We start from the raw sequence: 25,360 nt of genomic DNA on the forward strand, positions 1-25,360 counted from the left end.
TCTCTCTCTCTTTCTCTCTCTCTCTCTGTCAAATAAATAAATAAAAACTTTTTTAAAAAAAAGTAAACTACCTTATGTCTGGTGACTTCAGAAGATCACTTTGCCGCTTCATGGACTGGGTTTATCTGTAAGATGGAAATGCTTATGATCCCTACCTCAGAGGGTTGACCTTGTGAGGCTTACTGACTATAAGAAAAGCATAGGGTCCTAAGTGCTAGCTGAGTTTTTGCTCCTGTTGTGTTCAAAACTGTTCATTTCTGGGGTGCTGGCTGGCTCCATCAATGAGACTCTTGATCTCAGGGCTACAGATTCGAGTGCCACGCTGGGTGTGAAAATTACTTAAAAATGAAATCTTTAGGGGCACCTGAGTGACTGTCAGTGAAGCATCTGACTCTTGATTTCAGCTCAGGTTGGGATCTCAGGGTCGTGAGATGAAGCCCCACATCAGACTCCATGCTGGGCAGGGACCCTGCTTAAGATTCTCTCTCCCTCTCCTTCTGCCCCCTGCCCCTCCCTCTCTAAACAAAATAATAATTTTTTTAGGGGCGCCTGGGTGGCTCAGCGGGTTAAAGCCTCTGCCTTCTGCTCAGGTCATGATCTCAGGGTCCTGGGATCGAGCCCTGCATTGGGCTTTCTGCTCAGCAGGAAGCATGCTTTCTCCTCTCTCTCTGCCTGCCTGCCTCTCTGCCTACTTGTGATCTCTGTCAAATAAATAAATAAAATATTTTAAAATAATAATAATAATTTTTTAAAAAAATTTAAAATATAACTTAGAAATAATAAAATCTTTTTTAAAAATTTTCCATTTCGGGGTGCCTGGGTGGCTTAGTGGGCTAAAGCCTCTGCCTTCGGCTCAGGTCATGATCTCAGGGTCCTGGGATCAAGCCCCACATCGGGCTCTCTGTTCCGCAGGGAGCCTGCTTCCCCCTCTCTCTCTGCCTGCCTCTCTGCCTACTTGTGATCGCTGTCAAATAAATAAATAAAATCATTTTTTTTTAATTGTCCATTTCTGTTTTGCAATCCATTCGGTTCTAAAGGTGCCTACTGGCTTAACCTAGGTCATGTGCTTCACCCCAGCCACCCTGACCCTGCTCTCAGGGTAGTTCATGTGACCTAGACCAAACTAGGAGGCACTCTTCAGTGCCTGGACTAGTTCAAGGTGGCCAGGCGATATAAGCCAGGCCCATCACACTGAATATGAAGACTTGGGCTGAAAATTCTGGGACAAAGACCCTCTTTCCAGCAGTACCCGAACCAGGAGGTACAACCCCCGAGGAGAGGCTGGGAGACACACCACGACCACAGGAGGCTCATCCTCAGGAAGAGAACACCTTGGAACAAAGTAAAGAAACAGAAACCAGGTCCTTGGTGCTGTCACTTGATTTCTGGAGAGACCCTTGCTTCACCTAGAACATTGATTTCCCTGAGCCCTTTTTTGTGTAGGACAATTTGGTCAGGTGTCCTGTAACCTGTGAGTCTCTCCGGACGCCAGGTGGATTGGTGAGCAGTCAGAGCGTCTGAGGCCTTGCAGGAGCCTGGGTCCCTGGGGAAGTGGTTCTGAGGCCAAGTGCAAAGCACAGGGTGTCAATTACTGAGTCCCTGGGAACCCAGGGAGGAAGAAACAGGCAGAACTCGGCAGAGGAAGAAATGAGCTGTCATGCAGGCCCAGGGACAGCTTCAGCAGACCCGACAGGGAATGCTGGAGCCAGAAGAGGTCTTCAGAGTCATTCCAGGTGAGGCCAGGATGGCTTAGCCATTGGCATTTGCACACGGAGCCGTCATGGACGTGGGAGGGGACTGATCTTGGGTGAGGGGCTCTCTGCAGCTGAGGCAAACCCTGAAGGGTCTGACTGCCGAAGGACACATTCCCACGGCACTCCCAGGGACTGCAGCAGCTGTCCTCACTTGAAGGGGGGGCCAGGCAGCACAGCTCCAAGTCAGCACAGGGTGGGGGGCTGCGCCTAACTCCACCTGAATACGAGCGTGTGTTCACGTCCACGCACGGCTGGGGTGCAGGCACTGGACAGACAGACAGCTGGACCAGAAGAGAGATGGCCATCAGCGAGGAAAACCCAGCAAGATCCCAGGGACACCAACTCCGGAGTCTCCCCTCTGCCCTGGCACTGGCCTCAACAGGTCTGAGCACAAATTAGGAGGGAAGCTGGGCTTCCATCGCACCAGGGACAGCGCAGCCCAGAGCCAGTTCGGAGAGGGGCTCACTCAGCTCTTCTCGAGAAGTCCTGTGCCCCAGACACAGTCGGCGCAGTTAGCCACCCCTTATCTTTTTTTTTTTTTTTAAAGATTTTATTTATTCATGAGAGACACACACACACAGAGAGAGAGAGAGAGAGAGGCAGACGGAGAAGCAGGCTTATCACCAAGCAGAAAGCCTGATGCAGAGACTCAATCCCAGGACCCTGGGAACATGACCCAAGCTGACGGTAGACGCTTAAGCGACTGAGCCACTCGGGCACCCTAACCACCCCTTATCTTAAGACCATAGTCCATTCCTACCACATCTACTCAAGGCCTAGCTGGAAATCTCCAAGCAAAAGAGCAAATGCAAGGCCGGCTTTATTGGTAAAAAGGAATGGCAGACTTGACTGGGAGTACCCACCTGGCCCAAGCAGCAGTGCAAACCAGAAAGAAAAGAGGAAAGGTGGAGGGAGCCGGGGAGGGAGGAAGGAAGAAAGGAAGAATGGAAGGAAAGAAGGAAGGAAAAGAGAGAGAAAGGGAGGCGGGGAAGGAAGGAAGGGAGGAACAGGAGACCAGGCTCTGGACGTGGGCATGCGCTCAGGGAAGACGATAAGTCAAGGCTCCAGGTATAGGAAAAAGAGCAGGGAGGGAAGGCTGGCCCCTGGCCCCGGCATCTAGAAGGGCAGCAGCTCTTCCACGGGGATGTTGAGGATGACGTCCATGTCTGGGGTGCACCTGGTAGGGAAGAGCAAAGAGGGTACGGGAGGTCAGGCAGGGGCGCCAGAGTTGAAGCGTGGGAGAGCACGGCCTCGGGGGCAGCCAGCTCTCAGAACGCTGGTACTCAGCTGGGGAGCCCCATCCCAAACACCAGTGACTGTGCAGCAGTGGGTTTAAGCAGCAGCTGCAAAAAAAAAAAAAAAAAGATCCCATACTTGGGTCTCCGAAGCAGGACGTCTGCAAATACGATCTCTTGTGTGTGCACGTGGAGATGTGCACACACACCAAAAATAAGAGGAATGGGTCTGGCATAATGAATGTTCCCCTCCAGAGGTCTGGGGTCAAGAGGGAGCAGGCTCTGAAACACGCAGCCTCTCACGCCCAGCACTGTCTTTGTGGTCAGAATGGCCGGCTTGGACACCTGGCTGTGTGTCACCTTGAGCTTCCAACTTCCCCCAGAGCCCCACTCCTTTGGTTGGCATGTATGTGACAAGCACTCACTATGTGCCCAAGCCCAGAGCGGCCTCAGTTTCCTCATTGCTCAAACAGGGAGGGAATAATTCGAACCTCGATCTCTGGCAGGTGGACTAAGCTCTGTCACTGACAGGTGTCCTTCTTTCCATACAAGGAGTGAGAACAGCCTCAATCACAGGGACCAGCACATTTAGGGGGCCAGAGGATGACACCCTGCCCCCAACCTCGTCCCAATTCTCTCATCCATTCTCGTGGCTTCCATACTCTCCTGACCCTCAATGAGCTATTCAGGCACGAAATGTCAGGATGTCTGCAATGGACGGTATTTCACGAGAAAAAGCGAAGGAATGAAGATGAACCCAATATGACAAAAATAGAACAACTCATAATCTACACGGGCAACTTAGTGTCCACCAGAACATTCTCTCTACTGTCTGCATATTTGAAATTTCCCAAAATAATGGCAAAAAAGAAAAAGCATCTCTATACTGACAATGCCGAAATTTCCATCTGTAGCCGGTATCAGTCTTCTGAGTTCAATCATCGACTTGAGGGCTCTGCACGAGGTGCCCCAGGTCCTGTGAACCATCACATGAGGCCTGGCCTCATGGGAACCCCAGGCTCCGCCTGATCCAAGAAAGGTAGGTGGAGAACTGGCTTTGGAAGGAAGTTAGTTCTTCCTCTGGGGCCTGGGAGTCTGCCAGGCGGAGAAGACATCCTTCTCTCCTCACAGAGTGCCTTCCAGGCCCATCTTCCCTGGAGCCAAACACCCTATTCAATTCCACCTTCCTAAACACCCTGAGAGCTTAGGGGTATACCCACTTGGAGGAAACATGGAATCTGAGAACCTGAAGAGTCCACAAAGTTTATATAACCCAGCTTCCTGCGTACGAATGGGACACGAAGGCCCAGAGACGGGAAAGGTCACTTCTGCCACGTGGTTAGCAGCAGAGCCAAGGAGACCCGGGTGGCCCTGCACCCTCTATCCGGGGGTCTGCCTTCTCCACCAGGCTGCCTTTCCTGGGGACAGAGAGCCTCTTCGAGGGCCCAGCATGGTGGGTTTAAGCAGCAGCTGCAAAAGAAAGATCCCATACTTGGGTCTCCGAAGCAGGACGTCTGCAAAAACGATCTCTCGGGGCTCCTGGACCTGCACGTGGAGCTGCTCCACCTCGGCCTTCAGTATGGGTATTTCCTCCTCAAACTGGTTGATAAACTGAGGGGAGAAGCACAGCAGGGGAGAGTGAGGAGCCCAGCGTCCCCCAACAAAGGAAGAATGGGGCCACCCGAATGAGGAGGAAGGCCATCTAGGGAAATGGCACGGCTTGGCCACAGGGGCCTCCTGGACTCTGGAGGGCTGCTCGCAAGTAAGGGCCAATGTCTGATGGTCCTGAATGAGGCGCGGAGGTCATGGAGCATGGAGAGAGGTGGCAAAGCAGGGAGGGGCAGTACCCAGTGATGAGAACGAATGGGGGCTGGCAGATATGGTGAAGGCCACTCATGCTGACAGCAGATGGAGGGTGATAATGAAAATGAATGTGGGGTGAGGGGCAGTGATGGTGAAGTTCATTAACTCGGCTAGTGAGTGATGGTCAGTGGCGAGAATTAAGTGGTGAAGATAGGAGGGGGTTATGACAGTAAAATGATGGGTGAGCACAGGATGCTTGGTGATGTTGCTAGTGGGTCATCGCCGGTGATGCTGGTTAGTGAGGCAAGGCCTGGGCCTGCACTAACCTCCTTGTCAGAGGAATAATATGGCGCTAGCTGGGCGAGAGGCTGACACCAGAGCCAGAGGCCTCCTGAGCACCAGGTCAGGACAAGCCTGACTCACACAGGTCCTGGGGCCTACCCACCCTTCTGCTCCCTCACAGAGGGGTCGTCCCCTTCCGTGCCCACTCACTTCTCGGAACTTGTCCATGTACTTCAGCAGGTCCTGGTTGTCCCGGGTCTTCTGCAGAAGAGCTTCCTGATGGGGCTGCTGGCTTTTCTGCGGAGGGAGAGGAGATCTGGCCCCCAGGTGCCTCTTCCGGGGAGGCAGGGCCTGGTAGATTCCAGTTGGGGTGGGAGGGGGTGAGTGCAGGGAGCCTGGAGGCAGAGGACGGGAAAGGAAGCAGGGCTGGGGCAGGACCTGGACACCCACCACCACGTCTGGCCACTCACCACCACCAGAGCTTGCAGAAGCTTTTTCTTCTTCTTCTGAATCTGATTAGACAAAGACTGCAGGACCATTCTGCGCATCTCACCAAGGTCATCCAGCTCATCCTAGGGGCCAGCGGGAAGGTGTGGGCCACGGCCCTGCTTCCAGTGTAGTCCGGCAGGGCGGGGCCAGGGGCTCCCCTACCTGCTGGTTGTCCTTTATCTGCTGCAGTTGACGCACAAGGCTGGCGATCTGGACCAACTTGACAGGATACTCATGGTCCATGTACGTGCTCAGGAAGCTCACTTCCTTGTAGGTCTTCTCAATCTTGGCATTCAGCTGTTCCACCTGCTGTGCCAGGGCTGCAGAGGGCAGGAGGGACAGGAGGCAGTCTCTCAGGGACCCCTCCCAGGAGATCCAGGAGGCAAAGCTCTCCTTGGCCAATGGACTGGGATCTGGTGGAAGCAAGCTCCCACAAGGCTAAGTCCCTAGAGTCTTTTACCCCCGAAGGAGAAGAGGCAACACTGGGTAGGAAAGAGAACTAAACCAGGGCTTGATCCCTAGATGAGTCCCAGTTCTGCCGCTGACTTACTCTGTGGCACTCACCAAGACTGTCCCTCCTTGGACCTCCGTCTCCTCCTGCACAAGTTTCCCCCGCAACAAGCCCAGGGAGATGGGGTGACACTGACTCCCGTGAAATGACCATTAAGACCATGTCTGGGGGTGCCTGGGTGGCTCAGTGGGTTAAAGCCTCTGCCATCAGCTCAGGTCATGAACCCAGGGTCCTAGGACAGAGCCCCGAATCTGGCTCTCTGCTCAGCGGGAAGCCTGCTTCCCTTACTCTCTCTCTGCCTGCCTCTCTGCCTACTTGTGATCTGTCTGTCAAATAAATAAATAAAATCTTTAAAAAAAAAAAAAAAAAGATCATGTCTGTACTGATGCCCTCCATGGGTGGTGGCCCCAAGGTCTGAGGTTGGCTGACACACCACCCCCGCCAGAGGGCTCCCAGTCTACTCCAGAAAGAAAGCACAAGCTCAAGCTCAAGGTCAGTGCTATGGAAGCCAGAAGACCTGAGACCTGGCTGAGCCACTGACTCCCAGAGAGACGGCAGGAAGCAGAGGCAGGCTGGGGCTGGATCCTGGCTCGCAGCTGCTATGATCTATGGCACGCTACTGTACTTCTTTTAGCTTTAGCTTTCTCATCTGTAAAATGGGCAAACAGTCCCTGCCTCACAGGTAGTTGCCATGACTGAGAGTGTGCCCGTACATCTGAACCCTCGGGGGGCCTGAAGTGCTCAGAGCTCACTGCTCCAGAAGTAAGCTGTTAGCTCTGCATCTTAGCAATTCCGTGCCTAAGGTGGGGGATGCTGGGCCTACTGTCTTCCAAAAGGTAGGTGCGAGATGAAGGCTCTGCTGACCTCCCCAAAGCCAGGGAGAGGATGAAGGAATTCATGCCGGGGATACATACACTTCATCTTGGACTCCTCCTTCTCCTCCCACTCCTTAAGTTCACACTTGAGTTTCTGCAGCTTCTTCTTGTTCGAGTACTCCAAGATGTCCACGACAGTCTGTGGGAGTGGCGGGGTCAGCTTGCCCCACCACCTCTTCTGGCGCTACCAAAGCCTGGTCCCCCCTCAGGGGACTCGGCATTTCCTCCAGGGAGTCCCCAGATCCAAAAACAGTCCTAGACCCAGCAACCTGACCGGAGACCAGCCCAGCCACTCCAAACTGGGCCCTCCCCTACCATCCACCCCAGCCGAGGACTCTACCACACACCCAGGCACCGGCCCAAACCCGTGCAGTGGTCCCCGCTCCCTCTTCCTTCAAAATGTCACCAAGTGCAACGGATTTAACCCCCAACAGCTCTCACAACCATGTCCTTCTCTCCACCCTCACTGCCACTGTCTTATTCAAGTTCTCTTCATCTCCTGCCTCAAATAGTACCACAGCTACCCCTAACTGGTCCTCCTCTGATCTTTGCTCCATGCCGCAGTCAGGATGAGCTTTCTTTAAAAATAAAAAAAAAATTTTTTTAAAGCTGACCTCATCCCTCTCCTATTTAAAACCCTCCAGGGGCTCCCCTCTGCCCTGTAAATACGGTCTGAACTCCTAACCTTGGCTGACAAGGCCCTGACTGCACTGGCTTAGGCCAACATGTGGCCCCTTGAGTTGGCCACGCCCCCTCTCTCCACAGGCCTTCAGCACCCAGTTCCTCTGCCTGGAACACTTTCCTGCTCTCTACCAGGTAACACCTACTTCTCCCCGTTTCAACGGCATCACCTTCTTCAGGAAGCCTTCCTGACCTCCCATGTCTGGGTGAGAGGCCCCTCTCAGCTCCCCAGAACCCCTGTCCCCACGACAGTACACAAATGGCTTTCTAACTGCCTGGGGTGACCCCACTAGAATGACAGCTTGATGTAGACAATGTGTCCCACTGATCCCTGTTTCCCAAGAGCCCACAGGGAGCACTCAGGATGAACAAAAAATATACTAATGGATCAATGCCAGAAGATCAACAATGATTTTATCTAAATTTGGAGAATATTCTAAGTTCCCTTGGGCTGAATGACTCTGCAGTCCTTGGCCTGTGTGATAGACTGAACTGTGTACTCCCCCAAACTCATATGTTGAAGCCCTAACCCCCAATAGGGCTGTGTGTGCAGACAGGGCCTTTAAGGAGGTAAAAGGTTAAATGAGGTCTAAAGGGTGCACAATCCGATAAGAGCAGTGTACTTATTAAAAAAAGGAAGAGACCCCAGAGCCTTTCCATGTGAGCACAGAGAAAAGGCCACGTGAGGACCCAAAGAGAAGGCAGCTATCTGTATCCCCAACGACAGAGGCTTCCTCACTGGACATTGATCTCGGACTTGCCAGCGCCTTGATCTTGAACTTCCAGCATCCAGAACTAGGAGAAATTTCTCTGTGTAAGTCACCTGGTCTCTGGTGCTTTGGTAAGGCCACCTGAGCAGACTAAGTCCCTAACACCGAGTTTTCTCTTCATCTCCCAGGCTCCGGTGAGCTCAGTCCCTCTTCTCCCTGGGCAGACGGCAGCCAGAGGGCATTACTGCTCTATGAGACCATTTCCTCCGCCTCTCCTCCAGCCCGAGCTCCTGGGTCCCCTGTGAACTTTGCACTCTCCTCCAGCAGCTTTCCCAAGCCTCTCCCAGAGGAGGCAGAGGATGCCACCCAGGTTCTCGAAAAAGTGGCTCCCCCCGCCCAGACCATAAGCACCACCAGTGGCTGAGGGTGACAATCACAGCTTGCGGGAAGGAAGCCAGATCCTGGTGCCAGATGTGCTGTGTTCAAGTCAAGTGTCGACCCTTGCTAGATGAGTGAGCTTGAAGGTGACCTTGAGTAAGTCACCCGGCCCCTCTGTTTCCATTTTTTCCTATATAAAATAAAGATAATAATGCCCACCCCACGGGGTTGTGGTAAGGGATTATATGGATATGTACAACCCTGTGTGAGTAGGAATGGGAGTGGTCGGCATAGCTACACCTGTTGTGTGCCAAGTACAACACCCCTCTAGGGTAGGTGCTTTGTGCTCTATTTTACAGAGCTCAGAGGTTAACTCGAATTCTCCCAGCTAATAAATGCTGGCTTTGGAGTGAGAACCCCCATCTTGGTATAGTTCCAAAGCCCAGCTAGGTGGGGCGAAGAGTGGGAGAGATTCATCTTCCAGAGGAAGGAAGCAGCTTGTGCAAAGGGCCTGGAGAAGCCAGGAGAGGGCGCCCGAAGGCTCAAGGGGGCGGTGCCGCGGGCAGGACCGAGGTGCAGGGGGCGGAGGCCAAGGCTGGGGAAGGTGCGGGTGGGACCTCACCTGGAGGATGTCCTGCTCCTGCAGCATCGTGCGCACTTTCAGGGCCGAGCTGTCTTCCATGTCCTGGATGTCCTTGATCAGCTCCAGGTTGAGCTTGGTGAGAAAGACCTCATGGCTGGAGAGCTCCTGCAGCGTGGTTCGCCTGTTCCTGAGCAACGCCTGCAGGCGGAGGGGAGGGCAAGGATGGGAGGCGGTGCTGCGCGCTGCGGCCCGGAGCTTAGGGACCATTTCCCTCCCGCCGCACGCCCGCCCCCTTGTGGTCTCGACTGGTAAATGCAGCCCCATTGTCTGCGGGACAGAGTCCGCCCCACGCAGCCCCCCCCCCCAACTCTTTCATCCATTCTGAAACGCCCATTTTCCCTGATTTTTACACCTCAGAGGTGGACGCCTCTTACAACGGGTGGCATGTCACGATCTGACAAAATTTGTTCGTTGGAAATAAGATAAAGCTGCACCTTATTACCAATGGCTTCTTAGAATCAATAAAAAATAGTAGTAACAGTAGTACTAAAAATAGAAAACACCTCAGGTAGGTAAGAAAGGGGCGGAAGTGATGGGTCAGGTCTGGAAAAAGCGGGGAAGCCAAGTGGATGATAGTCGCTACCGATGTTCATCAGAGACGGCTGAGCTAAATGAGTACTCGCTCTCTCGTTGCCCGCATTTCCCCGCAGAAACAAGGAGGCGCTGAAAGCTTAAGGGGTTTGCTAAGATCACCTCCAGCAGGTAAACAAAAGCTACAATAATAACAGCTATGTGTTGGGTACTGGGCTTCACTGGGCACTCAGAAGGTGATATTGGTTCATTCAAAGGCCCTGTCTACTGACTCTTATTTTATTGATAAATGGAGGCTCAGATACGTTAAGTGACTTGCCTAAAGTCACACAGCCAGAAGGTATGGCACCGGAACTGGAAAGCCAGACTCTTGACAGCCGATGTCTGGCTCTCCACCACACCAAGAGAAGGAAGTGAGCGGCCTCAAAGCGCAAGGCATGGTTGAACCTTGGTTCAAATACCAGTTCTGCCGCTTACTCCCTCAGGGAACATGGGCAAACGAGTTAACCACCCCCCAGAACTCTGCTATCCTCATTCTATTTTTTTTTTAAGTGTATTTATAGAGAGAGAGCACACACACGTAGGGAGAGCAACAGGCAGAGAGAGAAGCAGGCTCCCGGCTGAGCAAGGGGCTTGAGCAGGACTCATACCCGGACCCTGAAATCATGAGCTGAGCTGAAGGCAGGTGCTTAACCCACTGAGCCACCCAGGCATCCCTGCTGTACTCATTCTAAAGGTTAGGAAACTAGCATTGCTGGGAAAAACAAATGAGATAATGTTCACAGTCAAGACACGGAGTGGCTGCACCTAGCACCCTCAGGGTGCGCGCAGGAAGTGGAGCTGATAACCGTGCCCACGGGCTCTAGGGCTCCGGGTCTGCTGCGCCTTTGCACTCTCTGTCTTATTCCTGTTCTTCCTTGTTTCTCTGTCCTTCATGAGAAGCTACCCTTTCCTGGCCCCCAATACCCGCATTCCTCATACAATAACGAGTAACCCTGCAAACATACAGACTGTTTATTATGTATGGGCCTGACACTCTGCTCAGCAGGTCACACGCACGACCTCACTTGGCACCAATCTCAGTCCCGTTTCACAGAAGCCCACCCAGCAGACATCGCGGGGGCTGGCATCAGGAATGTGTATCCTTGGGGCGCCTGGGTGGCTCAATCATTAAGCATCTGCCTTCAGTTCAGGTCATGACCCTGGGGTCCTGGGATGGAACGCCCCATCAGGCTCCCTGCTCCATTGGAAGCCTGCTTCTCCCTCTCCCACTACCCCCTGCTTATGTTCCCTCTCTCACTGTGTCTGTCAAATAAATAAATAAAATCTTAAAAAAAAAAAGAAAAGAAAAGAAAAGAAATGTGTATCCTTAGCACAGACCCCATTCCCAGGGGATTTGGAGAAGCTATATAATTAATGACCTCTGCTCTAGAAATGGATCATCCCTGAGCACAAGATTTAGTGCAGAAACCCGACTTTGTTTCCTTCCTGACCCTTAACCCCAGTTGGGATTATATGTTTTTCTTATTACCTTATTTTCTTTTTTTTCTTATTTTGTAACTGTCTCTCCCAGGAGAGACACAGCCAGGAGGCAGAGCCAGGAGGGCGGGGGTGGTGGGGTGGTGGGGGGCGGGGAACTGGCTGTTCCATCACAGTTGTAGGACACAGCACATAGGATGGTGCCTGGAGCTCCATAAGTATGGGCTGAATAAACTGATGGTTATAAACTATTCTTTGGGTTTTTAAAATTCATTTATTATACGTCTCCCCATTATAGTGTAAGCTCCATAAGCACACAGATTCTGAGTGCCATGTTCACAGCTGTGTCCCCAACACCTGGCATGGTGCCCGGCACATAGGAGGCACTCTCTCAAGAATTGTAGATTGAACAAATTAAATGTCTGGTGATTGAGGGGCAGAGTCAGGATCCTGTTCCATTTCTGAGAGCAAATCAACAGAGTAATTTCTCCTCCCTTCTTGTTTCCCCCTTGTCTCCATGGTCCATTCTCCACACAGCAGCAGCAACAGCCCAAGGACTCCTGTGAAAACCTAGGTCATATCATGTCTCTCTACTCTACTCAGAATCCTCCAGGGTCTTCCTGTCTTGCTCAGCATAGAAACACAAAGCCTAATTACGGACTACAGAGTTGCAAATAAGTCATCACCCATACCCTCACACCCACCAGGTTTCCTTCATCTCCTGCTCTAGTCACATCAACCTCAGGACCTCTGCACTTGCGGTTCCTATGTCTGGAACATTCGTTCCTCAGATGTCACCATTTAAGCAGCCTCTCTGACCACTCTGTCTCAGATGGTCACGGCCACTCTTCCTGACCTTACCTTTATACTTCATTGCTGTGCATTGCTTTACATTCTTCATTTCGTGGCACATGTTATATACTTATTTGTCTTCTTTATTGTCTGTCTCTCAAAGTCGAATGTGAGCTCTCTAAGGTCAGAGGCCATATCACTGGTGAATGTCCGCACTTAGATACTATATGCCAGGGCCTGGCACATAGTAGACATTCAATAAATCAATTAAATGAATGAATAATCACAAGAGACAACATTAGGAACTGTTTGGGAGCCCAGGCTTCAGAGCCAAATTGTCCAAGTTCTAAAGTCAGGATAAAAATAACACCAGAGATAGGAATTCCTCCTTTAAGAACTCTGGGCTGCCTCTGAACCACTCTGCAAAATTAAAGGTTAAAGGGAAGAAAAGGTTTCAAAGCGAATATATTCTTCCCTATTTCTTTATATAGTAGTCATTGTTCACTGAGCTCTTAAAAACCTTCTTGAAGAAAGTACGAATTCTTTGCCAGTATTTTGTAGCATTTATAGTATTTAGTATTCTACTTTCTGCTAAGGACACAAAAGACTCCTCCTCTTTTAGTCATTTCAAACATTTTAAAACATTGTTCAGAAGCCATAAAAAAGCAATAGATGGTGAGAACACTAATTATCTAAAGCTGTATCAGATGATGGGAAAAATGTAATAGTGAGCTTCTGAGCTGTGCCTTGAGCTGCTCTGTATTCCATGAAAGGTTAATTTACTGGAAATTTTTAAACAAGCAAGCCACCAGACTGTGTTCCTAATGCAGCGAAACAGAAGAGCGATTCTGATCATCTTCCTAGTCTTCAACACAAAGGCAAACACCTTGCTTAACCAGCTTTGATCCCTGGTACTGCCATTTTTCTAACCACATGACTTGATACAAGTCCGTGATCTCCCTGCACCTCAGTTTCCCATCTGTAAAATGGGGGTGATGATAAGCATGCTCATGGCACTGCTGGAAAGGAAATGAGTCAAGTGCAGCACTGCAAAATGGTCTGTGCGTGTTTGCAATCACCATCCCCCTGACCCTCTGTCCCTACCACGGCTCCAATGCCTATGGGGAGGCTGCTCATACCCTCAATAGCCGGATTTTCTTCTGTGTCTTCCCGGAGTCCAACCTCCCACTGTACTTTTCTTGTGGATTCCTCAGCTGACTTGTCATAGACGTGGTGGGCTTGGAATGTAACCCTAGGGCATGGGAAAGAGCAGAGAGGGAGTGAGGGTACAGGCAGGCCTGAGGGCGGGTCCCAGGGAAGGCACCATCTAGGAGATGGCCCTGGGCACCAGCCCCACCCACTCTTGACCTTCTAATATGTGACAGTGAGGCAGAGCATGGGACTCACATCTGTCAATCAGCTCCCAGGCCCCACTCTGCACAGGGGACTTCCACATGACTATGGGTATGGACAGAGGGGAGGAGAGGGGAAGCAACAGAAGCTGGCCAGGTGCCCACAGTCTCTCCCACCAACCTGGCAGGTAGCAAAGTCAGATGCAGCAGGGGTTAAGGGCAAGAACTAATGAGCCAGACAGCCTGGGTTCCAATGCAAGCTCCACTTTCTACTGGCCATGTGTGCTTGGGTTGGTAGCCTGACCTCTCTGTCCCTCAGTGTTTCCCACCTATAAAACAGGAGTCATCATCACACCTGTCTCATAGGGCTGTCCCTAAGATTAAATAAGATGTCACTATACCTTCAAGTGTTCAGAGCAGTGCCCAACACAGACTCAGTGAGGAATATGCATTCCTAGCTGTCACTGTCATTACTGATGACCTGAGGCTTGGCATCAGGACCACAGCCCCTCACAAAGGTACAAGAGCTGTGCAAAATTCCTACCTGACTGAAACACCTATAAAACCTGTGGTCCCGCCAGATAAAGACCATATAGAAATAGTTCCAATCAGCATAAGGCATTGGGGGGCATGTTCTCAGAACCCCAGATTCCTCTCAGGCATTAGCCTGAGACAAATCACCCAAATCATCTTGAATGCTAAGGCCACATTCTCAATGTCCACCAAAATCCCCCCCTCCAAGGGCAACACAGTACTTCTCAGAAAATATGATTTCTCTAATGAATTAATACAGCAAACCCTGGAAATTTTTACTATTAACTATTGAAGTGATGAAGCAAATTAAAATAATCTTGTGCTACAGTTGTGAATTATCTGTATATGTCGGGTATTTAATTGCATTGTTTAAAAGATGAAATGATTAATAGAATAATCTTGTGGTTCTAATTTAAATGAGATTTTGATTTAGATTTGTTTTAAGGTTTAAGACATTTTTATTAAATGTGTATAGGTTACCAAAAGTTTTAAGAGGACATAGATTACCCATGTCTTGATGTTTATTTATTAGATTACAAGAATTATCAAATGCTCAATGGTCTTTGTGAATCAGACAAGTGAACTACTTGAAAATGAAAAATGAATATATTAAATTTTAAAATGTGGCCTAAAAGGATTGTGGGAACCTAATTAGCGAAGTTCCAAAATCCCCCTTAAAAGTGTTCATAAAAATTATAAGATTAGTAAGTTGAACTTGAATACTTAGGGAGATTTGTAGCTTTAATGACTATTTATTTTCATTAGTAGTAGTAACCCTGATTTATCTTCTTTTTAATTAAACTTAGTATTTTGGGATAAGTTCAAGTACATGCAATTTTAAGAAATAATACAGAGTTGAATCACTGAATTCTATTCCTGAAAAAATCATTATTGCACTGTACGTTAACTAACTAGAATTTAAACTAAAAAAAATTTTTTTAAAGAAAGACTACAGAGAAATCCTATGTGTCTTTAACCCAGTCTCTGAATGGTAGCATTTTGCAAAACTAACTACAATATCAGAACCATGATATTGACATCAAGACAGACAAGATACAAAACATTTCCATTATCCCAAGCGTCCCTCATGCTGCCGTTTATAGCTATACTTTCTTCCCTCCCCTGACCATGCTCTGCCCACCTTTGTCTCAAACCCCTGGCAATCACTAATCTGCTCTCCATTTCTGGAATTTTGTCATTCCTGGAATGCTGTATACATGAAATCATAGAGTATATAACTTCCGAGATTGGTTTTTCTTGCTCAGCAAAATCCTGTGGATTCATCCAAGCTATTGACTGTATCAATAGGTCTTTCTTTTAATTAATGGATGGTATTCCATGGTATGGATTGCTTCCAGTTTGGGAGTATTATGAATAAGGCTGCTACAAAGCATTCATGCAATGATTTTTGTGTGACCAGAAGTTTTCATTTCACTGGAATAGATGCCCAAGAGTGCAAGTGTTGCAGTATGAGGAGAATTACATGTTAGTTTCATTAGAAACTCTCATATGGTGGCACCTGGGTGGCTCAGTCAGTTAAGTATCTGACTCCTGATTTTAGCTCAGATCATGGTCTCAGAGTCATGAGATCAAGCCCCATGTCAGGGTCCCGTGTTAGAGTCAGTTTTGGATGCTCTCTCTCCCTCTCCCTCCGCCCATTCCCCTCAACCCTCATGCTCACAATCTCTCTCTGAAAAAAAGAACTATCACACTTTTTCCCAGAGCAGCTACACTATTTTACATTACACTATTTTACATTCCCACCAGCAATGCATGTTTCTCCTCTTTGCCAACATTTGGAGTTATCACCATTTTTCATTTTAGCCATTCTGATAGGTAGGTAGGGAAAACACATTATGGCTTAATTTGCATATCCCTAATGGATAATGACGTTGAGTATCTTTTCGCGTACTTATTTACCATCTGGAGATCCTCTTCGGTGAAACGTCCCTTCATATCTTTTGCCCATTTTCTTTCTTTTTTTTTTTTTTAAGGTTTATTTATTTATTTATTTCAGAGAAAGAGCAGGCGTGAGTGAGTGAGTGAGAGGGAGGGGTAGAGGGAGAGGGAGAGAGAGAATCCCCAGCCAGCCCACCACTGAGCATGGAGCCTGACATTGGACTCCATCCCATTACCCTGAGATCATGACCTGAGCCCAAATCAAGAGCAGGACCCTTAACCAACTGAGACACCCAGGTGGCTCCTCTTTTGCCCATTTCCTAACTGAATTGCTTTTCAATTCAATTCAATATGAGTTTTGAGAGTTCTCCATATGTTCTGCATAGCAGTCATTTGTCAGAGGTGATTTGCAAAATTTTCTCCAAGTCTGTAGCTTGTCTTTTCATCCTCTTAAGAGTCTTTCACAGAATTAGTGTTTAATTTTGATGATATCCAACGTATCCACTTATTTCATTTTTATTTTATGGATCAAGGTGTTGGTAGAAAGTCTAAGGGCACTTCATGGGGCCAGGGGTCCCAAATATAATTTTCTCCTTTGTTTTCCTCTAAAAGTTTTCCAGTATGGCATTTAACGTTTAATCTTTATTTCATTTTACATTTATATTTGAACTTAAGTCAAGGTTCTTTTTCTGGCCTGTGGATGTCCAAGAAATGGTGCTCTAGCACCATTTGTGGAAAAGGCTTTCCTTTCCTCTGCTGGCCTGTTTTCACACCCTTGTCCAAATCAGCTGGGCATACTTGTGTGGCTCTATTTCTGGTTTCTCTAGCCTGCCCCATTGATCTATGTGTCTATCTCTCTGCCAATATTATGCTATCTTGAATACTTTGGCTTTAATAATATACCTTAGTATCAGATAAAGTGATTCTTCCCACATTATTCTTCTTTTTCAAAATAGTATATCTATTCCAGGGCCTTGCTTTTCTATATAAATTTTAGAATAAACCTGTCAATTTACAAAACACCATGCTGGGATTTTGACAGGTATTACATCAAACATATAAATAAAATTGGGGAGAACTGTCATCTTTACTATACTGAATGTTCTAATCATAAACATAGTTTGTCTCTCCTTTTATTTAGGTCTTCTTTGATTTCTTTCATTTACATTATGTAATTCTCAGCATAGAGTAGTAGCTTTAAGTTTAAATCTAAATATTTCATTTCCTGGGGCACCCGGCTGGCTCAGTCGGTGAAGTATACAACTCTCCATCTCAGGGTTGTGAGTTTGAACCCATTGGCTGTGGAGGTTACTTGAAAAAAACTAAATCTTTTTTTTTTTTTTAAGATTTTATTTATTTATTTGACAGAGACACAGCAAGAGAAGGAACACAAGCAGGGGAGTGAGAGAGGGAGAAGCAGCTTCCAGCCAAGCAGGGTGTCTGATTCAGGGCTCAATCCCAGGACCCTGGGATCATGCACTGAGCCGAAGGCAGACACGTAACAACTGAGCCACCCAGGCACCCCAACAAATAAAATCTTTTAAAAATATTTCATTTATTTAGATTATAGATACATTTTTTAATTTTAAATTTAATCGTTGTTAGTTCATAGAAATGTGATTGGGGCACCTGGGTGGCTCAGTTGGTTAAGCATCTGACTCTTGGTTCCAGCTCAGGTCATGATCTCCGAGTCATGAGATCAAGCCCTGCGTGGGGCTCCATGATGGGTGCATGAAGCCTGCTTGTGATTCTCTCTCTCCCTCTCCCTCTGCTCCTCCCCCAGCTTGTGTTCACGCTCTCTAAATAAATACGTTTTTAAAATGTGATTGATTTTTGTATACTTGTATTCTGCAACCTTGATGAACTCACTTATTAATTCCAGTTTCTCTTAAATTTAGTAGATTTTTAAAGATTCTCTACTAGATGGATGTGTCATCTGCAAATAAAAACAGTCATATCATTCTACCTAATTCATCTTGATGTTGGTGTCTGTCTTTTCTCACTCATGTTGTGATTTTCCTTATTCTTGGTATGACAAGTGGTTTCTACTGAATCCTTGATGTTCTAAATAACACTCAGGATCCTACTTCAGACAGTCCCCTCTTGAGATGTAGCATGAAGGCCAGTCTTCAGAGTCCTCTACATTCTCTGTGTTCAGTCAGGGCTTTTTTTAGTTGTAAAAGGGATCACCAAGAAGGAATGGGGCTACCCCATCTTGGTGGAATCAGTTGATTTACCTATGTTAATACACAAAAGCTGCCCTCAAGGCCATGACTTTGCATAAGACATGTTACCAACCTAAGCTTCAATTTCTTCATCTGTAAAATGGTGATGAGATCATCTCCCAGGTCATAAGGAATGAATGAAATGATGACCTCCTTCTATCTATTTGTCTCAAGTGTTCTTAAAGTTTTGTGTAGTTACAGTTTGAGGTTGGGACCGTGAACTCTACACAGCTAGAAACCCAATCTGTCTCTTGTGTAGTTACAGTTTGAGGTTGGGACTGTGAACTCTACATGACTAGAAACCCAATCTGTCTCCTTCACTATGAGTCAACAACATTCAGCCCATTGCTGGGCACATGGGTTCTCAGCAAATGGATGCTGCTGAATGAAGGAAGGAAAGAATAATGACTCCACAACACAACATGGGTCCTGAGCCAGCAGTAGCTCTTTTCATCATTATAATTTACACAGACACTTTCACTTGTATAAAGGCAGGAATCCTTGCAGACTGGGGCTGTGACAAGCAACCTAGATAGGAGAGCAAGAAGGGAAACTGGAATACCAACTCAGGTCCATGTTTCTCCAGCGCCCATACGCTCCCCACTAATACATGGTTAAAACTGTGCATCCTGGCGGGGCTCTTGGGTGGCTCAGTCGGGTGAGCATATGACTCTTGATTTTGGCTCAGGTCATGGTCTCGGTGTCATGGGATCAGATCCTGCATAGGGCTCCATGCTGAGCATGGAGCTTGCTTAAGATTCTCTCTCTCCCTCTCCCTTTGTTCCCAACCCCTCATGCTCTCTCACTCTCTCTTTCTCAAACAAATTTAAAATAAAATAAAAATTAAAAGATTGTGCATTCTGGAGGGGCGTCTGGGTGGTTCAATTTGTTAAGTGTCTGACTCCTGATTTCGGCCCAGGTCATGATCTTGGGGTTTTGAGATGGAACCCCCTGTCAACCTCCATGCTGGGTGTGGAACCCGCTTAAGATTCTCTCTCTCCCAGGGCACCTGGGTGGCTCAGTCAATTAAGCATCTGCCTTCGGCTCAGGTCATGATCCAGGGTCCTGGGATCCGAGTGCTGGATCAGCTTCCTGCTCAGTGGGGAGTCTGCTTTTCCCTCTCCCTCTGCCCCTCCCCCACGGCTCATGCTCAGGCTCGCTCTGCCTCTCCCCTGACTCTTTAAAAAAAAAGGGGGGGTGGTGCCTGGGTGGCTCAATGGGTTAAAGCCTCTGCTTTCGGCTCAGGTCATAAACCCAGGGTCCTGGGATTGAGCCCCGCATCGGGCTCTCTGCTCAGCGGGGGGCCTGCTTTCCTTCCTCTCTCTCTGCCTGCCTCTCTGCCTACTTGTGATCTCTGTCTGTCAAATAAATTTAAAAAAAAAAAAAAAAAAAAAGGCACCTGGTTGGCTCAGTGGGTTAAGCCTCTGCCTTCAGCTCAGGTCATGGTCTCAAGGTCCCGGGATCAAGCCCTGCATCGAGCTCTCTTCTCAGCAGGGAGCCTGCTTCCCCCACCCCCCCCCCCTGCCTGCCTATGTGCCTACTTGTGATCTCTGTCTGTCTGTCATAAATAAATGAAATCTTTAAAAAAAAAAAAAAAAAACTTATTTATAATGATCTGATCCCGGAACCTGACTCTCTTTCACGTATAAACAGAAAGGATATTTTGCAGGATTTTACAGTAATGCTAAATTTTCCAAGAAAGCAGCTACAATCAAGGGAAGGTTGTACTTTGTTTTGTTCAGAACTTTACCAAGAGATGGGTCCCACTTTGGAAATCATGACCTCATTGAAACACCCTCTGGGGCACCTGGGTGGCTCAGTGGGTTAAAGCCTCTGCCTTCGGCTTAGGTCATGATCTCAGGATCCTGAGATTGACCCCCCTGCATCGGGCTCTCTGCTCGGCAGGAAGCCTGCTTCTCCCTTTCTCTCTGCCTGCCTCTCTGCCTGCTTGTGATCTCTGTCTGTCAAATAAATAAATAAAATCTTTAAAAAAAAAAATCCCTCTAGTTATTTGAGTCCCTGATATAACACCACGTGACAGTCTGCATTTGCAATGGTTACGTTCACCATGACTCCACATCTGTGAGTAAGCTTCTGACTACTTTGACATAACTTCCAGTAGAGCTCATCCCGGGCACTTACATACTGAAATATACATTACTTAACTATAAGTAGCTTTCCTTTTCCTTTTCCTTTTCCTTTACTTTACCTTAGGGCATTATTTTAAGTTTTTTAAATTATATACATAGGTAGGTTATATTATCTATACTAAAGGAATATTACAAAGTATTTGTTATTGAAAGGAATGTTGGGTCTGATGAGGTTGAGAGCAACAATGCTTTCCATTTAATTCTTGCGACAATCTTGTCAGGTCCTCATATTACAAGTGCGAAAACTAAAGCTCAGAGAGAAGAATGGCTTTCCCAAGATAGTAAATGGCAGAGTCAAGATGAAAACCTGTGTCTGCCTCAGTCAAGGGTCTGAGAACTCCCCTGGATAGCATGACAACGATGTGGCAGAGATTATCCTAAGTGGACCAAACCCTGTTTTCTTTTCCTCTCTTTTCTTCTTGGACACACAGCAGGACAACATTTCCCATCTTCCCTTGTGGTTAAGGGTGGTCATATGACTAGTTATGCCCACTTGAATAAGAGTGGGAGTGGTATGTGTCACCTCAAGTCTAGGCCCTGAAAAAAAAAAAATTGCCCAAAAAATTACCCGTATTTTCACGCACGCACACGCGCGCATGCGCTCTCTCGTCCCTTTCTACCAGCTGAATGCACAAGTATTTAGCAGAGGAATTCAAGGCCTTCCAAACTGTCACAGCCACAAGGTTGAAGCAGCCTGGATCCCTGAATGATCATGTGGAAAAGATTACTTCCATCCCTGCAGATCTGCAAATGTACTTTGACATAAATGAGAAATAAGCTTCTGTACTAATACCTGAAACCTGGGTATTGTTTGTCACAAGAATTAGCCTACTCTAATATAATTTATGTCACCAAAGGGCAAAGGCGTACACTCTATCCTGTCCCCAGTTCCCATGTCCACCTTCAAGTGCCTCTGCCCACCTGGCAGGACGCTAGTCAAAGTCTTCGTTTTGCTCTTCTGGTGGCCTCTGGTTTGTAGGATGGGAGGCAGAGTAGGTGACTTGGATTTCTGTTTGGACCGCTGCCATGGAACATAATCCTACCAGATATAACACAATCAGTCACACAGCCCAGTGTGTCCAAATCCCAGCGTTGCCCCTTACAGATATCTGTGACACTGAGCAAGTAACTTCTGAGCTCGAAGCCTCAATTTTCACATCTGTAAACTAGATCTAATTATAAAACCTACCTCCACAGATTGATGTGAGAATTCCAAGAGGCGGTATTTGTAAAGCATGTGGCAAGTGCTCCATAAATGTGAGCTATCACTTGTTTTATCAGCCAGCCATAATTTACTAAGCACATCCAGGCTGTGAGGTGCTAAGAACTAAACACAAGGCATGGAAAAGACCCAAGAGGAAACCAGAGGAGCGATCAGAGATGAGTAAGAGAGCAGTATAATACACCCTCACGCTCTGATACGGTGGTGCGAAAATAGTGGGTCCTGCAGCCAATGTGTGACACAGGTAAGCCTGGAATTCAGGTCTCCAGATTCTATCAGCGGGAACAGTCACGGCCATGGGGGCATGCGGACTGCAGACCCAGAGTCAGCAAGCCCTCATCTCCTCCCTGGCCCTCCCGGACTCACCAGATTCTGGAAGTTGTAGATTGTAGAGTGAATCCCACAGTGGCTGGGTCTGGAAAGAGTTCGGGGCGGAAAAGAACTTCCATCATTCCCAACCCCTGGGACTGTGAGCAGCAAACGTGAAACAGGCGTGGAGTCTCCACAGAGACCATGGTCCACTAGGAACCGGAGCAACCAAGCGGGAACTGCGGTAGCGCGAGGGAGAGGCGGAGCTAGGGAGACGTGGGCGGGGAAGGGGCGGGGCCAAAAGAGAAGAAGGCCGATATGGAGCACAGGGGGGGCACGCATGCGCACTCCACCACCCTTTGGTTCTTACACCTACTTGGGAAAGACGCGAGCCATTGGGTGAAGTGGAAGAAGAGTAGTGAGTCCGTGGAGCCCTGGTCTCTTGCGATACTTATTACTCCGCTTCTCTGACTTTCTTGTCACAACGTGGACCGCGTGGTAACCTAGGCCACTGAAACTTCCCAGAAAGACCAGTCCCTCGCCTCCGTTTCCAAGGAAACGGACGCAGACTACCGAGCGCCCAGAGGGACTAATCTCTCACAGAAACGGAGCTCGCCACTGCCTGCTCAGCTAGGCTTTAAGTGCTATCCTTCAGCTGGCCCCACCCATTATCCCAAACAATTATGTCATATTTCCCTTCTCATCAAACCCCATCACTTTCTTCTCCATCCTTTCTCTTGCCTAATGACTTTGCTTCCGATTTCATTAAGAAAATTGTGGGAATCAGTAAACTCACATTTTCTTTTTTCTTTTTTTTTTAAGATTTTATTTATTTATTTGACAGGCAGAGATTACAAGTAGGCTGAGAGTCAGGCAAAGAGAGAGAAGGAGGAAGCAGGCTCCCCGCTGAGCAGAGAGCCCGACGCGGGGCTCCATCCCAGAATCCTGGGATCATGACCTGAACTGAAGGCAGAGGCTTTAACCCACTGAGCCACCCAGGCGCCCCTAAACTCACATTTTCATGTCTCATTTACTTTGTCTCCCTCCTGTGACTGCATAAACTGCCTATTAAGACCGATTTTGTCAACTGTACACTGAATCCTACCCTCCTCATTTTTTTTTAAGATACTGCCCTAGAAATTCCAATTTTCTCCTATCACCCTCCCTGTATTATTCCCATCGGTATAACACCATATTTTAATTTCTGCTATTAAAAAAAAGTGACTAGGGGCGCTTGCGTGGCTCAGCTGGTTAAGCATCTGCCTTCTGCTCAGGTGACAATCCCAGGGTCCTGGGACTGATCCCACATCAGACTTCTGCCCAGCCAGGAGCCTGCTTCTCCCTCTCCCTCTGTCTGCCATTCCCCCTGCTTGTGCGCTCGCTCGCTCGCTCTCTCTCCTGTAAAATAAATAAATAAAATCTTTTTTTAAATTAATTAAAAAAAACAAAACTTTTAAAAATGAAAAATTTTACAAGTGGCCACTTCCCATCTAGCTGTCCTGCCATTTCTGCTTCACTTTACAGCCCAACTCCTAGAGAGATTTGACTGCTGTTGCCCATTCCTTTCCACCTCTTTAGTCAGGCTTTCATTATCTACCTCTCCATTAAAACTGTCCTTGCCAACACCACCCGTGTCCTCCACTTTGCTAAACAGCACAGTCACTTCTCCGTCCTCATCTTACTTGGCCTATCTGCAGCATTTGACGGAGCGGAAGACTCCTTCCTTGAAACACTTTGTAAACTAGGTGCCCAGGAAACCACTCTCTTGAATGGCTTCCTGACCCTTTCTCTTCTCCTTTGCTTGTTCTTCCTCTTCTCCCTCTCTTTTCCTCTCTCCACTCACACTCCATTCAAGTTTCCTTCCAGTCTTGTGACTTCGGATGCCATCTCTACCTGGGTGCCTCCCATACTCATATCTCCAGCGTCGCCACTGAATTTCAGCCACAAACATCCAAATGCCTACTCAACATCTCTTCTTGGGTGCCTAATAGGCAACTCTAACATGCAACTCTCTCCCCCAACTCAAAACGGCAACTCTCTTCCTGGAGTCACGCTTGATTCATCTTTTGATTCACCTCTCATCCCACATCCAAGTCTCAGCAATACCTTCAAAGTACATCTGGAATCATACTTCTTACTACCACCACCCAACATACACATACCCACCTTTCCTCTCACACCCAGACTACAACTAGCAGGACAAAGACCTGCCTGCCAAATTCTGGCCCACAGATTTTTTTCGTCTCGCATTCCAAATCTACTTCTTCTTTCAAGATCCATCTCAAATCATGCCTCCTCCACAATCTTCTAAGTAGCTTTTTTTTTAAAGTGAAAATCCAGGCTGCCTGGGTGGCTCAGACTATTGAGTGTCTGGCTCTTGGTTTTAGCTCTATCATAAGATAGAGCCCTGTGTTGGCTCCGCCCTTAGCTCCAAAATCGGCTTGTTCCTCTTGGTCCCCCTCTGCCCACTTTCTCTCTCTCTCTAAAGATAAATAAAATCTTAAAAAAAAAAAAAAAAAAAAAGTGCAGGGTGCCTGAGTGGCACAGTCAGTTAAGTGCTTGCCTTCAGCTCGGGTCATGATCCCAGGGTCCTGGGATTAAGCCCCACATCAGGCTCTCTGCTCAGCAGAGTCTACTTCTCCCTCTCACTCTGCTGCCCACCCCCAACCCCCAGATTCTGCTCTCTCACTCACTTTCTCAATAAATATAATCTTTTTAAAAATTTGTTTAAATAAAATTCTTTAAAAGTGCAATTCCAAAAGTCTGTCAATAAGAAGCTAGACTGAGGTGCCAAACTGACCAATTCTGATATCCTTCTATGCCAATAATTTGCCAAAAAATGAGTCAAGTTCCGCTCTGTAGATGGCCTCAGTGCCCATCTGGACTGATTTGTTTAGAGGGATTTTGCCTGGTCCTTATAGCTCCTGATCCCTGATCTCCACAAAAGGCCAGTCTGACTGCTGGAACAGTGCTAAGGAGGATGGCTGAAAATTTTTAAAGAAATCCACTGAGAAATAAAAATAAATTTCCAGGGGCGCCTGGGTGGCTCAGTGGGTTAAAGCCTCTGCCTTTGGCTCAGGTCATGATCTCAGGGTCCTGGAATCGAGCCCTACATCTGGCTCTCTGCTCAGCAGGAAACCTGCTTCCTTCTCTCTCTGCCTGCCTCTCTGCCTACTTGTGATCTCCCTCTGTCAAATAAATAAATAAAATCTTAAAAAAAAAAAAAATATATATATATATATATGTCTCCAGTCTTTTGTCCAACTCATAGGGAAAATTGCTGGCAGTGATAATAAGAACTAAGCCAAAAATAACAAAAAGAGAATATAGGATCTTAGATCTCCAAAATTTGACCTGAGAAAAATAGAACTGATGGAAGGAATGGCCATACATATACCAACAAAACCTTAAGATACAAGATGTTGTTACTAAAATTTCAGAGGGAGCCAGAACCCAATCCACAAGTCAAATCTTTTCGAAATTCAAATAGATCTCTTTGTAGTCAG

At 47.6% G+C, this 25,360-nt stretch overlaps 1 protein-coding gene across 6 annotated transcripts in view; it reads right to left on the reverse strand.

Moving 5' to 3' along the window:
• Positions 1-2,557: 2,557 nt before the first annotated feature.
• The window catches only part of C9H20orf96 (chromosome 9 C20orf96 homolog), a 37,843-nt gene continuing 15,040 nt past the window's right edge, over positions 2,558-25,360 (reverse strand). Inside the window, exons 1-11 of one of the 6 annotated variants that reach the window (XM_059133646.1) lie at positions 22,231-22,447; positions 21,912-21,960; positions 21,245-21,362; positions 13,303-13,415; positions 9,341-9,499; positions 6,989-7,088; positions 5,726-5,883; positions 5,545-5,646; positions 5,285-5,371; positions 4,482-4,600; positions 2,558-2,931 (exon numbers count right to left, since the gene is read on the reverse strand). In XM_059133646.1, coding sequence (XP_058989629.1) covers positions 2,871-2,931; positions 4,482-4,600; positions 5,285-5,371; positions 5,545-5,646; positions 5,726-5,883; positions 6,989-7,088; positions 9,341-9,499; positions 13,303-13,415; positions 21,245-21,362; positions 21,912-21,960; positions 22,231-22,250 — 1,086 coding nt within the window. In that variant the 5' untranslated portion in view covers positions 22,251-22,447 and the 3' untranslated portion in view covers positions 2,558-2,870. The other 5 variants (XM_059133647.1, XM_059133644.1, XM_059133645.1 and 2 more) reach the window with 5 other exon arrangements.

Source organism: Mustela lutreola, chromosome 9 (assembly GCF_030435805.1).
Source record: "Mustela lutreola isolate mMusLut2 chromosome 9, mMusLut2.pri, whole genome shotgun sequence".
Taxonomy (NCBI): domain Eukaryota; kingdom Metazoa; phylum Chordata; class Mammalia; order Carnivora; family Mustelidae; genus Mustela; species Mustela lutreola.